The sequence below is a fragment of the Pelodiscus sinensis genome, chromosome 18, assembly GCF_049634645.1.
Source record: "Pelodiscus sinensis isolate JC-2024 chromosome 18, ASM4963464v1, whole genome shotgun sequence".
In the NCBI taxonomy this organism is placed as follows: domain Eukaryota; kingdom Metazoa; phylum Chordata; order Testudines; family Trionychidae; genus Pelodiscus; species Pelodiscus sinensis.
The window spans coordinates 31,793,215-31,810,461 of record NC_134728.1 but is presented as its reverse complement, the minus strand read 5'-3'; the positions used below and the strand labels follow the sequence as shown (position 1 = coordinate 31,810,461).

The 17,247-nt window shown below is 45.7% G+C and overlaps 1 protein-coding gene across 7 annotated transcripts in view; it reads left to right on the top strand.

The window, feature by feature from the left end:
- Positions 1 to 210: 210 nt before the first annotated feature.
- MMP24 (matrix metallopeptidase 24) overlaps positions 211 to 17,247 on the top strand; it is a 114,583-nt gene continuing 97,546 nt past the window's right edge. For 2 of the 7 annotated variants that reach the window (XM_075901453.1, XM_075901452.1), the window contains exons 1-3: positions 215 to 383; positions 5,810 to 5,958; positions 10,024 to 10,140. In XM_075901453.1, the coding sequence (XP_075757568.1) occupies positions 282 to 383; positions 5,810 to 5,958; positions 10,024 to 10,140 (368 nt within the window). In that variant the 5' untranslated portion in view covers positions 215 to 281. Of the gene's footprint in view, positions 384 to 5,809; positions 5,959 to 10,023; positions 10,141 to 17,247 lie in introns of those variants that run through there. The other 5 variants (XM_075901454.1, XM_075901451.1, XM_075901449.1 and 2 more) reach the window with 5 other exon arrangements.

Below are 17,247 nucleotides of genomic sequence, written 5' to 3'. Positions count from 1 at the left end.
CAGCCGGCGCCCCGCCCCGCCTGGCCCGGCGGGCGCTGTGCAGAGGGCTGGGCAGGTGCGGCCCCGGAGCGCGGCTCGCTTCTGTGGCCACGGCGCCCCCTGGCGGGCCAAAGGCAGAACTGCGCAACGGGCCGGCGGGGGCGGGGCGAGCGGCACGCGCCGGACGCGCAGGCGCAGCGCTGTTCCGCAGGCGGCGCGGGGCGAGCGGGCAGGCCCGCGCAGGCGCAGAGGAGGCGGCCGGCCGGCCCGGCAGCTGCGGCGGCCTCTGTCAGGGCGCTGCCATGGAGCGGAGGCGCCGCCGGGGCCTGGCCCGGGCCTGCTGCTCGCTCCTGGCCGCGCTCTGCGCCCTGCGCTGCGCCCGCTCCGACCCCGCCAGCGGCCGGGTGAGTGCGGCCCCGCCCCCCCGGGAGCCTGAAGCGCGGCAGCGGGGGGGCCGTGGGGCGCGTATGGAAGGGGGGCTGAGCGCGGGGGGGGCCGTGGGGCGCGTATGGAAGGGGGGCTGAGCGCGGGGGGGGCCGTGGGGCGCGTATGGAAGGGGGGGCTGAGCGCAGAGGGGGCCGTGGGGCACGTATGGAAGGGGGGCTGAGCGCGGGGGGGGCCGTGGGGCGCGTATGGAAGGGGGGGCTGAGCTGGGGGGCCGTGGGGCGCGTATGGAAGGGGGGGCTGAGCGGGGGGGCCGTGGGGCGCGTATGGAAGGGGGGCTGAGCGCGGGGCCGTGGGGCGCGTATGGAAGGGGGGGCCGTGGGGCGCGTATGGAAGGGGGGGCTGAGCGGGGGGGCCGTGGGGCGCGTATGGAAGGGGGGGCTGAGCGGGGGGCCGTGGGGCGCGTATGGAAGGGGGGGCTGAGCTGGGGGGCCGTGGGGCGCGTATGGAAGGGGGGGGCTGAGCTGGGGGGCCGTGGGGCGCGTATGGAAGGGGGGCTGAGCGGGGGGGCCGTGGGGCATGTATGGAAGGGGGGGCTGAGCGCAGAGGGGGCCGTGGGGCTGGCTGTGGGGTGCGTATGGAAGGGGGGCTGAGCGCAGAGGGGGCTGTGGGGCACGTATGGAAGGGGGGGCTGAGCGGGGGGCCGTGGGGTACGTATGGAAGGGGGGGTCTGAGCGTAGCGGGGCTGGCTGTGGGGTGCGTATGGAAGGGGGGGCTTAGCATAGCCGAGCTGGCCATGGGGTGTGCTTGGGGGGTATTGAAGTTGGGCTTGCTAATGAGCGAGCTCAGCATGTTTGTTCTGGAACAGCCAGTGTTACCTTCATGGGAGAAATTGAGGCAGAATTATTAATGGGGGAAAGGTGAATTTTTGTCCTGTGGGTTGCATTGTGCAGCTGTTTGTTGGGAGGTGTTAGCACCCAGGGTGTGAGGGAGTCTATGGCCCGATCTCTGCCAGTTAAGCACTGCACTTTATTCTTGCTTTGATAGGCTATGGGAAATATTTGCATTTCGCTAGGGTCCTTTAAACTTATAGTTGCTCAGAAAAGTCAAGAGAAAAGCTGCTGTGTTCAAACACCTGCTTATCATGTTTATTGTACTGTTTTTTTCTTTTCTTAGCCTCTTCTGTTACATCTGTTTTAATCTTAGATTCACTTATATTGTAGCTCTAGAGAAGGGGCCATCTCTTCAGTCAGCTGTTTGGCAGTGATCAGGATAATGAAGACAGGATTTCTAGTATTGCCACAAAATAAATAGTAAATCAGAATAAATACCACCCTAACCTCTTACTATTCCTTTGTTTACAGCAAGGATGGGGAACTCTTATCTTGCCCCCATTCCTTACTCTTATACATAACAGGGGTTGCAAACAACATTTCAAAAGATCTATTACAATATCTATTTTAGAACTAACAATTAAATAATAACCATAACATTCTAAACTCTTTCTACAATAATTTAAATAATTTATACAATAAAAACCATAAGGCTCTGTTTCTACTTCAAAATAGTTTGGCAGGGTATACAACATAAAACATATTAAGGACTTAGTACATTAAGGACATGTCTAAACTACAACCCTCTTTCGAAAGAGGGATGTCATTTAGGCAGATCGAAAGTGCAAATGAAGCGGGGATTTAAATATCCCGTGCTTCATTTGCATAATCACATCACAGCATTCTTTCAAAAAAGGATATTTTGAAAGTGAAACCGCTGTCTAGACATGGTTCTTTCCAGGGGAAGTACCCCTTTTTTGAAAGATCCTGTACTCCTCCTGTACTGTCTAGATTCTAGACAGCAGTTTCACTTTCGAAATACCCTTTTTCGGAAGAACGTTGTGACGTGATTATGCAAATGAAGTGTGGGATATTTAAATCCCTGCTTCGTTTGCACTTTCGAGCTGTGTAATTTACATTCCTCTTTTGAAAGAGGGATGTAGTTTAGACATGCCCTATGATTTGAATGCTTAGAATGTCACTAAAAATAGGAAATAGGAATTTTTCTACTGTATTATCCTCCTTTTGACTTCTCAAGAACAATTCTTGAGTAGGTCACAGTTTATGCAATTGTCTTGGAGCAATATACTGAGAAGCAATCTGGGCCTGTGGTTGTAGTTTAACGTACATCCTTTTATCCAGCAACACATACAGCACATTCCCATCAAACAGATACATGTTAGTATTGAGACAATTAACAGTGTGTGAAACATAATAGACAGTATGCTTTTAGAAGCAGAAGACCAGCCAGTAAAAACATCATACCAGTGATAGGCTAATATTTCTTTTTCAGATTTAGCAATTTTTAACCTCTTTCCTTCCCTACATTTTTCTGTGTTTGTTGTAAAAACTGGGTCACCTTGGTGTGTGTCAATAAATGATGAGCCAAATCATGTCATTTTAGGCCAAGAGTAACAGAAATTTATCAAAGTGTTAGTTACAGTCATTTCTGCCACCTTAACCTTTGGTAAATAGTAAGTGTGATTATTAGTATAGAACACACTGACATTACATTTACATTCATCCACTAGGGGTTGGTTAATACTTACACTTTCCCAAAATTTTTCCCAGGATATAACACACATACACTGTCCATTGAACTGGACGTGTGTTGTGTTTGGGATGATTTGGACAATACATGTCCCTAACGATGTGTCCATGCTGCATACCCATTTCTCAGGGCTTCATTCCATATCCCTCGAGTGTCTAATAATTTCTTTTTTCTAGGGCACTGACCTATAACCTCAGGGTAACCAAAAAGATCCCTTGGTCAGTTTTGGGAGTGGGATTACTTTTCATATTTCTCAGTCCAATAAGCTTGTGCGTATTGGATAGTCGAGTAGTTGCTTATATCTCTTCTATGAAGTAAGGGCCAATCCTTTTTTACTTTAATGTGTATTTTTTCGTGCCTAGTTTTAAATACATTTACTGATCTCCTGGCTCCCACAAGTTGGGTGTTACAACCTTGTGTAATTTCTGATTCAGAAAATCAGAATTTCTGAAGCAGTGTGGGGAGCAGGCGGGAGTAGGTGCTTTTGAGTACCCACAGCTTTTAAGCTGTCTCCCTGCGCATACTAACTCCCAGAGAGCTTCTGTGCTTTTGACCCCACCCCCCATGTGTAACTTCTGAAACTTTCAGTGGTTAAACGTTTATCTAAATAAACACATGTTAACATCCCTAGATTTAAAAACAAACCAACCCATAATGGAGAAACGGTGACTCTTAAGAATATCTACTAATATGTTCTTAACTCCCCATCTTTGTTTACACTTTTACTATTTAATGTTTTTCCCCAACTCAGATTTGTTAATATTTCGTTTTGGGAAATTAAACTGCCCTGTGTGAAGCAGTGTGTCACTTATATGTTTTTAAAAATGCCTTAAATCTAGTCACTGAAGAGTCAAGGAATGTTACTCCTGCGTTAAGGAGTTGCTACTAGTTTTTCCATAGTGAACAAGACATGCTAACAAATAACTTGTGTGCTAATGGGCTAAATTTGCAATATTATTCATAGCAAATAGGGCCCTACCAAACACAGCCATGAAAAATACAACCATAAAATCTGTTTTTATGTGTGCTTTTAGCCTATATTGCAGGGGTGGGGAACCTTTTTTGGGTCGGGGGCTGCTGACCCACAGAAAAATCAGCTGGGAGTCGCACACAAGAGAGGAACAAAACAAACAACCAAAAAAGCCCCCCACAAGCCTCTCACTGATGAGGCCCCTGACTGAGAGGAAGAAAGACACTCCCCACATTCCCCTCACACAGCAGAGCCTGTGGGGCCCCAGGCTAGTCGTTTTTGTGCCTCCAGTCTAGGGTTATAAGCGACTAGTTGCTCCCACCGAACTTGCTGCCTCTATCAGAAAGAGGCAACGGGAGACGGGGCTTAAAAGCTGGTTTCCCCCCAACTTCCTCTCCATGGGAGGGGGCAGGGGCGCAGCAGCAGAGTTCCAACTTTGAAATGTACAAGACCCCCAGTAGGAAGTCTTGTGCATTTCAAAGATTGAAATACTGCGTGGAGCCTGGGGCCAGTGAGGAGTCTGCTGACCCCGGTCTTCATTCAAGTGCTTCCACTGAAATGTGCAAGAACCTCAGCAAGGGCTCTTGTGCATTTCAAAGACTGCAACGCTGAGTGGAGCCTGGGGTCAGCGGCACACGCCCCAGGTTCCAGGCAGTGTTTTAGTCTTTGGAATGCACAGGAGCGCCTGCTGAGGTTCTTGTACATTTCAAAGGCGGAACGCCATGCTAGTCCTTAGCGACTAATCGAAATTTAACATCCCTACACCAGTCCCACGCTAGGCCAGCAGGGGGCTGGGCTGGAGCCCTGAGCCTCGGGCTGGATCCAGGCAAGTTGAGGATGACAACTGTCCTCTGGGCATTAGGTCCCCCATCCTGGCTATGCTGTTAAGGTTTCATAGGAGTAATCCGTGTTTCTCAAACTGGATGTCCTGATCCAAAAGGGAGTTGTGGTGGGGTCACAAGGTTATGTCATGGAGAGTTGTGGTATTGCCACTCTGCACAGCCCCAGCCCCCTCCCATCCTCCGAAGAGCTGCTGGAGCTGCAAGCTGGAGCACTCTCCTTGCTGCTGCAGGTGGCCCCAGTCAGCTCTCCCAGCCCCCTCACTGAGCAATGAATAAACTCTGTTACTAATGACAAGTTTGCATTAGGGATGTAAAGAGTAGTTGATTAGTTGACTACTCGCATTGTCTCCCTGTCCCTCGTTGCCTCTAAATCAGAGGCTGCAAGTGGGAGGGGAGGAAGCAGGAACTGGTGCTTGGAGGAGCCAACTTAAAAGCTGGTTCCCCCTAGCAGTGTCTCTGCAGTGCCGCTTTCCCCCTCCACTTGCGCAGCTGCCTGTATCAGAGGCAGCAGCACTGAGGGCCCAGAGGCTGCAGGACCAGGCATGAACTGGGACTGAGCAAGCCCAGCTCAGTCCTGGTTGATGTTGGGTCCAGGAGCTGCCCCTGCTGCAGCTCTTCAGTTTAAATGTAGTAGGAGCCAGGCTGCCTGCATGCCTGGATCTTACCCCCTCTGTGGCTCTGCAGTTTAAATATAGTAACTCCTTCTGAGCATCTTCCCTTATCGACAGATCATGTAGTCGATACAATTTGTATCAACTAAACGATTACCCAGTTACCAGCCCCTTAACATCCTTAGTTTGCATAGTATCTATCCTCAAAATAGTTGATTTTTAACCAGTGCAATTCACTCTTTATGCTTATGATATAAATTGTGTTCTGACCAAACAAGAAAAAATGAAGCAGCAATGAATTTGTACAATTTAGTAGTCACATAAAAATGTTTCCAGTACTTTAAAGAATGATGTTTTGTGTATATGCTTCACAACTGACTACCTCATAGTTAATGTTTTCTATTTCTCATATTTTTCAGAGTTGGCTAAAAGCATATGGCTATTTGCTTCCCTCTGAAAGCCGAATGTCTGCCCTGCACTCAGGAAAAGCTATGCAGTCTGCAGTTGCCAGTATGCAACAATTTTATGGGATCCCAGTAACAGGAGTTTTGGACCAGACAACTATTGAGTAAGATTTGCAAAGTTTATTTTGGGTTTATCTTCTACACACATCTTAATATAACATTCTCTGTCAAAATTCTGTGATTAGTTATAAGCAGGGCTCGACAAATCACTGAATCTACTCTCCCGTGGCAAGTAGATTTCAACCGTTCACCCCGTTCACCGGCGGCACACGCATGCGCGGGACTGGCGAGCGATTTCACCGCAGTTTGTCAAGCCCTGGTTATAAGTGACAGATGTTTGCTTGAAATAGGATCTCTAGGATATCTAGAAAAAATAGAATCTTTTTGTTGCAAACAGTTCTGTTTGAAAGTAGAGAAAATATTTATCTTATGTACTAAAATCCTTTAAGTCCCAAGGGGGAATGGGAAGGTAGAAACCAACTGCAGGCTGTGCTTTGCAGGGTGGTGCTTTTTCTCTTGAGGCCTTTGTTTTGGATTAATACGTTTTTTACTGTAGAGAAATATATTGCTGGAGTTATCTAGGAGCTGAGAGAAGTCACAATTATAGTTGCTTTGAGACTCCATTTTCAGGCAGGTGGGGGGGTTCTGATTCTTCTGTGGAGGGGGGCTAAGGAGTTGTAAAACCATTTGCAGGTCTGAGATGAGATTTGCCTCAGTTTGGGAGTTTAATCTATGTGGAAGCCTGCTCTAGCTGGCATGAACTTAAATTCACTCTCTGAGTTCTAATTTAACTCAGGTTAAAGTAGCTTATTCCAGTTTGCAGCATGAGGCATAAGGGACAAAGACAAAGGCTTTCCTTGTTGACTGATCCCCGTCTTGACTGCTGCATTGTGCTGGCTCAGCTGTTTGTCGGTACAACGCGGCAGCTATTTTTATTCTAATGAAGCGGGGGATATTTAAATCCCTGCTTCATTGACTATGTCGGTATGTCTAATTTACATGCCTCTGTCGGCAGAGGTATGTAGTCTAGACATAACCTAGGAGATTGAGGGTCACAACCAGGATCTTTCCTGTCCTTTCTGGGAGAGTTTACAGACGAGTATTTCCTGGGAACCTGTTGTAGGAAGTTCTGTAATTTATCTGACCTTCTGTGTAGAAAATAGGGCTGTCAAGTGATTAAAAAATTAATTGTGATTAATCACGCTATTAAACAATTAATTGTGATTTAGTGTGTGATTAATTGCACTGTTAAATAATAAGATTTCAGCTGATCCCAGGCTCTGTGTTGCACTGCTCCTTTGAAATGCCGCCAAGGTGTTTGAAAGGGGCAGTGCGGAGGGAGCCTGGGATCAGCTGGAGTCCCCAGCTGACCCTGGCTCTGCTTTACGCTGCCCCTTTAAAACGCCATGGTGGTGTTTCAAAGGGGAGCACTGTGTGGAAACACCTGCGATTAACGTGTGTTAATTTTTTTAACACGTTAATTCTGCTCTGTATTAATCGCAGGCGTTAACGCACATTAATTGACAGACGTAGTAGAACATATACTTTTCTAGATTTGCAACAGAATCCTGAGTCTTTTCTATTTGTTTCCCCCTTTGAGTATTTGAATCTGTCCCATGGCTCACATGTAATGAATCCTTCTGACAAAAATAAGCCTGTCTCTTTCCAGCAGGATTTGGAAACCACAAACTCTGAGGGGAGCCACATCTGGCCCATTGGGCCTTTCAGTCGTGCCCCTGAGCTCTCACTAGGGAACAGGATTGAGTCTGCCTTGCTGGGAGGAGACAGCCCAACTCCTAGGGAGTACGGTGAGCAGGGGTGGCTAGCCCCTTCTGCCCTCCCTCCCCCAGCCTTGCAGCCTCAGCTCTCCCAGCCCCTGAGCCAGCCCTGATGCTCCAGGTGGAGTAGTTGCACAGCCTCCCTCAACCATTCCTACCTGGCCCTTCATACAATTTCCAAACCAGATGTGGCCTTCAGGCCAAAAAGTTTGCCCACCCTGCACTGTCTCAGTGGGAGGCAGCCATCTTACAGCTGCCTCCTCACAAGGCAGCATCAGTCTTTCAGAGGTGGAGACAAGCTTTATTTTGTTCACTGCCAAGCTCCAGGCTACTTACAAGTACTTCCTCCAAAACTGTCATGTAGACCTATGCTAAGGACGCTAGAAGGGTACACAGTGAGTCTCCTCCCTACTGGTGTCCCAACACTTGGGAACAACACAGGAGAAAAGAAACCTTTGCAAACTACGGTGTAGACATGGGAGTGGGTTTTGGGCTAACAGTGTGAGGATAGTGGGTTTCCTGGGGGAGGTTCAACATAAAAAACCATTTGATTTTTAAAAAGGGTGTTGCCAGGTCTTTTGCACCTTCTCAAAGATCCAGGGTTGCATTCTGAGTGTGCACACCACTTGTGTATTGGAAGGATATGGGGAAAGAGTCATGCCCCCTATCGTAGATGTGACATAACATTGACTGTGACAGACAGAAAAGCCTTCAAAACAGAGGGAGACAAAACAGTAACAGAATTGTACATCACAATGTTGTGTGTGGATTAAGGATGTAAAATCCTGTGTAATTGGTTAACCAGTTAAACATGAAGTTTACTTCATGTTTAACCCATTAATCAATTAAGGGGAGTGCTCCAGCCCCATTGGATTGGAACATCTCCCTGCCTGTCGAGGCCTGGTATGCCTGGCCCCTGTCTGCGGAGGGTGCTGCAGGCCTGGAGCAACTCTGTTAAGAGTGATACTCACCAGTTACCCTTTCATATTCCTAGCTTGGATCTGGACTGCTTTGTTGAGACGTTATTTTCTTGGATCTGGACTGCTTTGTTGAGAGGACTTCTTTTGTCCCCTGCTCCTCATCTTGTAGGTCTATCAACTCTACAATGACCATGTTGATGCACATAATTTTTACCAATCTAGGAGCTAAAATAAAGAGTTTCTATGCTATCAAGAGGGCTATATAACAGCAACGTTATGCAGGAAGCCTTAAAGGACAGAACTTGTTCTCTTTATATAGGTGTTTCAGGAAGAGGTATAAGAGCAACACAGGAAGCAAGAATGGGATGGGGGTGTTACAGAGCTGAAGCATGACTATGATGATTACAGTAGAAATCAAGGCCCTGATGTGCTGCATATGTTAGAGACAACTAAGGAAATTATATCTTCTATCACTTTCATGTCAGACTTCAGCATGAGACATTACCTGTTTCTATAGCAACTGGAGACAGACCAACAAATCATTGCTCTAAGCAACAGTCATTGCTCTATGGCCTCCCTCCAGGAAGAACTCTGGAGAATTATCTTCCTCCAGGCCTTCACAGACTGCAGGCTCAGTCTAAGGGCTCCCTTTGGAGCGGAACTTTGCACAAGATTTGAATACTATTTTAAACTAAATTTCTCCCCTAACCTGTCTCCCCTGCCTAGCCAAATTGTGTGTTCCTCACCTGCCTAGCCAACCTGTCTTCCCTTTCGGGCTGCGGCCATCTACTCTGTGCTTTGGCAGTTGTGTATCTAGGAGCTCAAATGCTTCTGTGCGGCAGGCTCAGACCCTGATGCCTGAGTTAATTACCCTCGTTATCTTTCATTAACAGTACCTGCGGTTCACCTGTGGGCTATACATGTGCGCGGGGTATGTAAGACGTTTTTTACTCAATCAGGGAAAACTGCGGGTAATACACGGGTGCGGGTAATACTCCTGCGCCGGTTATATATGCTAATTTACAGTAGTTGTAGCTAAATTAGTCCCCATCATAATGTGTATATATAGTTGGGATTGTTTTCCAATGTGCATTACTTTACATTTATCAATATTAAATTTCATTTGTCATTTTGTTGCACAATCACTTAGTTTGGTGAGATCCTTTTTGAAGCTCTTCACAGTCTGCTTTCGTCTTAACTCTCTTGAGCAGTTTGGTATCATCTGCAAATTTTGCCACTTCACTGCGTACCCCTTTCTTTAGATCATTTATAAATAAATTGAACAGGATTGGTCATAGGACAGAACCTTAGGGGACCCCACTAGTTCTAATATAGACCTGGTGCTAATCCTAATCTTGGTTCAGAATAAACCAAGGGTTAAATCAGTTTTAATGAACAGTAAAAATCACATCTAACTTGTTTCCCAGATTTAACACTTTTTCACCAGTGGGTTGTTTTGGGCTTTTTTTAGATGGATGAAGAAGCCTCGATGTGGGGTTCCTGATCATCCCCATTTAAGCCATAGCCGAAGGAATAAGCGATATGCGTTAACTGGACAAAAATGGAGGCAGAAGCATATAACATACAGGTATGTTCTACATTTTTGAAAGAGTGAAAAATAGTTTGAAACAGATTTTTATATTGAGCTGTCAAAAGTGAAAGTGTCTTTTCATGCATATATACGGCCTTCTGAACTTTAGAAAAATATGTGCTTAAGTGACTTAGGAGTTTAGATCCCCTTTTAAAAATTATTTAAGGCACTTAGGGCCAGATTTTCAAAGGTTTTTAGGTGCCATTAGTTAGGTGCCAAACCTGCTTACATTTCTTTGGGCATTTCAGTAACTGTCATATCAGAATCTTAGGTGCCTATGTAAATCTTATCTTTGGCTTAAATGATATAATTAGAAGTGTTACATAACAATTATTTATGCCACATAACAATTATTTGTTCTCTGCTTGATTTGTTTCCTTTTTGATTGTCATTTAAACCCCAAATGTGTTTGACAGTTTTTCAGAAGTGGTATGGAATATTACAAATTAATGTCTTTGTTTTGTGCTCAGATATGTTTTGTCACTTTAAAATATTTTTTTATATGTATTGATTTCATATTCCAAGTATTTATCAAGTCCAGTGTCACAATGAATACTTCCAGGAATTTTCTGCAATCATTTTATGACATTTGAAATTCAAACTAAATGTAGTATTGAAATCATTGGTTCTAGCTGGAAGGCATTTCAGTCTGATTCCTACTTTTTACAGGATACACAAATTAGTGAAAACATTTCTAAAATGAACTATATTGTGTACTTCATGATAATGGAAATTCAGAAACATATCTATAATTGATAATGGTGAATTATTATCCAAAAGGTATCCGTCTAACCATGGCCTGCAGTCCTCTGTTCTTGGCCAAGGGCTATTCAGTTTCTTTACCAGAGATCTATTAAAAAAATAAACTTGTTGCTGGTAAAGTTTGCAGATGTCAGAAAAAAATGGGGTATTAAATAATGACAGAACAGACAGATCCTCTGTCTTGATAAAAAGAATATAGGTCATGCTTACGGGATAGGGGGCTGCATCCTGGAAAGCAGTGACTATATACAAAGGATGGTAGGAATCATGGTAGAAATCAACTAAACATGACGTTCCAGTGAAATATTGTAGCTAAGAGAGCTAATAGGAAACCTAGTAAATAGGATTCTTAGATATGTAAGCAGGGGAGTGTTCAGTAGTAGTAGGGAGGGCATATTGGTATTGTATGCAGCATTAGTGAAACCATTCCTGGCATACAGTGTCCAGTTGCATCCAGGACTTGGGGTGAAGATTAAGAACTATTCGTGTTGAGTTTGAGCTGTTAGCTAGACATCCTTGAGGAGATAACGGGTTGAGATTTTAATTTGGACCAGAGGATCTGCTATAAAAATGTAGGTCTTTAATCCCTGAGCATAGATATGGTTGCTGAATTTGTATTCACTGATGAGATTACTCATAGAGAAGGTGTAGAAGGAGAAGAGAAGAGGACCAAGGAAAGAGCCATATGGATCCTTCACAGAAAGCTGGAGGGAGGATGAGGAGTCTCCCCTGAAGGATGCACCAAAGAAGTGATTAGAGAGGTAAGAGGAGAACCAGCAGAGGGTTGAGTCATAGAAGATAAGATAGGACAAGATTTCCAGAGGAAAGGCATGGGCCACTCTATGAAAGGCAGTTGACATGTCAAGCAGGATGAGGATGGAGCACTGGTTCTGAGCTTTGGCAAGGAAAAGGTCATTAGAGTATTTAGTAGGAGAGGTGGAGTACAAGGAAGGGAAGCCATATTAGAGGGAATCTAGGATGGAGTTAGGTTAGGAGAAATTCCAAGAAGGTTTCAGACAACATTTGAAAACAGTGCTTCCAATCATCTTAGAGATTAAATGGTGATGGAAGGGTAGCAGAGGAGGCAAGTGGGGTGAAGCTGGGGGTTTTAAAGATAAGTGAGATTGCAACATGTTTGTATGTGTGGCAAAAGAATCAGAGGAGAATGAGTGATTAAGAGTGAAGGAAGGGATGAGACTGGATGCAAAGATGAGCAGGAAATGGGATGAGGTCACTGGGGAAAGTGCAGAGGTTGGATATGTTGAGCTATATCGTCCTATTGTTTCTTTGTACTCCCCCACCTGTCTGCATCCATCTGTTGTCTCTTGTAAATTCTTTAGGGCAGGACTGTCTTTTTTCCTTATCTGTACAATGCCTAGCACAACGGAGTCCTAGTCCATCACTTGAGCTCTATGTCGGTCATAATAACTAGGACAGATTGCTGATCAATATCCACGATTTAAATTATTTAGATTTAAATCCATCAGGAAACAGTTCAGTTTTTATTTCCCTACAGAAAGGTTGATTCTCGTTACTTGGTAACTGTAACAGTAGGTGGGCCCAGAAGAGACAGTTCCAGGGAATTAGAATGAACAAAGGCCTGGGAAATGGTTTGGTAGAAGAAGAGACAAAGTGGTACTAGAGAATCAAGTGTTGAATGTGGGAGGGGGGAACAAATCCAGGAGACAGTTCATTTAAGAAGATGTCCCTTAGGGGAGGATCTGTTAATGGGGATTCTCTGTAGAAATGGGAACCTGCGGCCCATCAGGGTTCTATGAGTGGCCCACAAGACATTTCGTTTTCCTACCAGTATTACTAAAGACACACACATGTGATTACATACGTTGATTGTGAGAGCTGTGCATTGCTTCTGTATCTAGTCAAAGTGCTGCTATTGTTCAATCAACTTATCTAATAAATGGCAAGCACAGTTAGCAAAACTGTCCTATCCCGGGGAAACCATCTTGGTTATAACAATTTTGCTGGCCACTGAAGTGAAGGAGGGCCACTCATGTCGCCAACTCACTAGCCTGGTTGCCCATCGCTGTTCTATAGGAAGGAAGAGAGAATGGAAGATGATCTAGTACAGGTAAGAACTGAAAAGAAACTGTTAAATCAAAAAGAGTCACAGCCAATAACATCACATATTGTTAAACAGCTAACAAGTGACACATTTTATAAACACCTATATTCAAATGCTAGAATTCTAAATACTAAGATAGGTGAGCTTGAGTGCCTGATATTACATGAGAATATTCATATAACAGAATAAGAATGGCCAGTGTCCTGTCAGCTGACATTGGCCAATGCCAGATGCCCCAGAGGGAGGAATCACAACAGGTAATCCTCACATGATCCCTCCCCTGTCATCCAGAATAATAGAAACTTGGTGGAATGAGGGGAATCAATGGGACTCAGTAATACTAGAGCACAAAATATATAAGAATGACAGAGTGGGTTATGCTGATGGTGGTGTTGCACTATGTGAAAGAATGTGTAGAGTCAAATATTGTAAAAATCTTAAATGACTCAAACTATACTATAAAATCTCTATGGATAGAAATTCCATGTTTTAATAATACACATACAATAGCAGGAATACACAACCAACAACCTGACGAGGATGGCGATGGATGGTGACTATGAAATGGTCAGAGAGATTGAAGAGATAATAAAAATAGAAAACTCAGTTGCAATCCCCCATTATTACTATCCCGATATTGACTGGGAACATGTTACCTCAGGATGGAATGCGGAGATGGATGGGATGCAGAGATAATATTTCTAGACATCATAAATGACTGCTTCTTGTCTGGAAGCAGATTGTATTGGAATACACACGGGGATAGCCAATTCTTGATCTAGTACTAAGTGGAATACAGGATCTGGTCCAACAGGTGAGCATAGCTGGACTGCTTGATAATAGAGATCATAATATGATTAAATGTAACACCCCTCGGGGAGCCACTCCAAAGAAACCCATCACAGTAGCATTTCACTTCAGAAAGCTGAACTACACAAATGAGGAGTATAGTAAAAGAGATTAAAAGATAAAGTCACAAAAATGAAATGCCAGCAAGCTGCGTGGAATTTAAAAAAAGGCACAAAACCCTATAATAGACTAAAATGTATACTGTACATCAGAAAACAAAGTTAGAGGACCAGAAAAAAAGTGCTACGGTGGCTAAATAACAAAGTAAAAAAGTGATTAAAAGCTAAAAAGGCATCCTTGAAAATATTAGTTAAATCCTACTGAGGAAAATAGAAAGGTGTTTAATCTTTGGCAAGTCAGGTGTAATAGTATAATTAGGCAGGCCAAAAAGAATTTGGAAAGCAACTAGCCAAAGATGTAAAAACTAACAGCAACAAATATTTGAAGTACTGTACATCAAAAGCAGGAAGCTTGCTCAACAAGGGACCATCAGGGTGCTAAAGGAGCACTCAAGGAAAATAAAGCCATTTGGGAGAAGCTAAGTGAATTTGTCTTCGCTGCAGAATAAGTGGGGGAGATTTCCACACTTGCACCATTGTTTTTAAGTGACAAATCTCAGCAATTGTCCCAGATAGAGGTGTCAGTAGAGGTGGTTTTGGAACAAATTAATAAATTTAACAGCAAGTTGTCATAAGGACTGGATGCTATTTATCCAAGAGTTCTGAAGGATCTCAGATATGAAATTGTAGATTAAATCACCTTTAGTTGCAGATGACTGAAGGATAGTTAATATGACACCAATTTTTTAAAAAGATCAAGGTAGTCCTATCAATTATAGACTAGTAAAACTAGCTTCAATACTAGGCAAATTGGTTGAAACAATAGTAAAGAATAGAATTATCAGACACATAAATGACATGAATTGTCAGAAAAGTGAACATGGTTTTTGTAAAGGGAAATCATGCCTCATTAATATATTAGAGTTCTTTGAAAGGGGGGGGGGAGATCAAGAAATTTGTGGACAAGGGTGATTTAGATAGCATGTACTTGGGTTTTCAGAAAACCATGGATAAGGTCCCACAATCAAAGGCTCTTAAGCAAAGTGAGCTCTCATGGGACAAGAGGCACGGTCATCTCATGGATGAATAACTGGTTGAAAAACAGGACACCACGGGTAAGAAATCGCCAGTTCTTCTTCGAGCAGTGTCCCGTGGGTGCTCCACTGTAGGTGTCGGCTTGTCCTGGCGCCGCAGATCGGAGACCTTTTTAGCCGTAGTCTGCCGGACCACGCATGCGCGAAGTACGGCTCGTGGCTTTTCGCGCCGTTTGAGCAGCGCTGGTCCGGCTCCCGCCAGTTCCTCTTGACCATCCTCGGCTGCGGACGGAATAACGTCTCTCTGGCAATTACTGTTTCTTATAGAGACAGAGACTTTAAATGTTATTGTATATAGTTCCTATATAGAGTTTTCCCAAGTTATAGTTATATTCTAGTCGTTTAAAAAAAAAAAAAAGTTTTTCTTCAGTAGTTATTTAGTTATCCCAATGCCAGGTTTTAAGAAATGTGGCGAATGCCACGAAGCAATGCCTGCCTCTGATGGCCACGCTCTATGTATTAGGTGCCTCGGGGAAGGACATATACCCCCAAAATGTCCCCACTGCTCCAAACTAACAGCTAGGGCTAGACGGGACAGAGACATGCGTCTAAAAGTCCTTCTGTTCGACAAGGCCTTACAACCGGACGTCAAACAGTCAAAAGGACACTCGGAACAATCTAAGAAAGTTAAAAGAAAACCGTCTCCGACACGATCCCTCCCGCCCTCAAGATCGGCAGACGATCAGCCAGGGACGTCAACGGCACCGCCCGCAAAAGTAGCGAGGCCGCCGAAAGACAGCCGGAGTAAGTCGGCCCCGAGCCCTTCTATATCGGGCTCGACCGTCTCAGCTGTTCCCTCGGTCTCTAAGCCGCCTACGGCTCCGAGAACCGCTCCCGGCACCGAGCGTCCCCCAGCACCGGTCTGTTCTCCGGCGCCGAGCCGCAGCCACTCCCCGGCCCCGGCACCGAGGGCCCCGGCACCGAGCCGCTCTCCGGCACCGAGCCGCTCCCCAGCGCCGAGACGATCACCTAACCTAACACGCTCTCCGGTACCTACGTGCTCACCTGCACCGGAACAACTACCGACGCCGAAGACCGCAACCAAACGTTCGGCGGAAGTTAGCCGCCCTTCAATGCATGCGGCTCCATCGGCACCGAAGCGTCCACCGCCTCCCACCAAACAACGGGAGCCCCAACGACCATCGGCACCGAGACACTCCCCAGCTTCGACCGCACCGGCACCGAGTCGCCCTTCGGCACCGAAAGACCCGTCTCAGCACAGACGCTCACTGACAATGCGACGGCCTTCTCCTCTGCATACATCTCAACAGCGCAGTCAGTCACCGGTGCAGAGTCGATCAGTGACGTCGATGGGGCCCACCTCGACACTGATTCCCCCAATGCCAGTCGAAGTGATTCCGCATTCAGTTATCTCTACCCCGGCATCCTCTCCACCGGAGCATTTACTAGCCCCAACGGCCCATGCAACCAGGGGATTATCCTCCCTATCCCCGAGCCCTGAGTTTTCTCCAGAGCTGCGATCCCCGTCTCCACAGTACTCCGAGTACTCTCATACTGGCCATATATCACCACGTTCTGGTCATTCTTACTGCTGTGACCTGCGTTCACCCAGTCGCAGCACTTATTATAGAGACAGGTCGCAACCACCAAGATCAACCCGCTCGGAATACTCAATGGGATCCCAGTGCTCCACATCTCCCCATTATTGCCATACTTCGTCCTATCAACACCGGTCCCCGCAATCCCATCCAGGGCAGAAATACCAGTCCTCTTCTGCTCCTTCAAGACCACCAACTCCCTCCGGGTCTACCTCTCATGTCGAACAACCTCCTCCCGCTCGGGATGTCGAACCTGACCAGTCACCAGCACAACAGTCCTCATCGTCCCCCGACGACGCAGCGTTTCAGGGTGACACTTCACCTTCTGATGACCTCCGTCAGTTTCAGGAGTTGTTCAAAAGGGTGGCGGAGAGTCAAAGCATACAGTTGGGTGACGTGGAGCAAAAGCAACATCATCTCCTTCGTAATATCAAACACACTCATCAACCAAAGATCTCCCTACCATTGGATGCAGCCATTCTTGAAATTGCGGATGACATCTGGCAATCCCCAGCATCCGTTCCACGGACAAATAAAAAGGCGGATAAAAAGTATTTTGTCCCTGCCAAAGGGATGGAATTCCTCTTCATGCATCCGCAACCGAACTCCTTGGTTGTGGATGCAGTTCAGCAAAGAGCGAAGATGCCACAGTACAAGCCTACTGCTGCGGACCGGGATAGTAAACGTCTCGATCTATT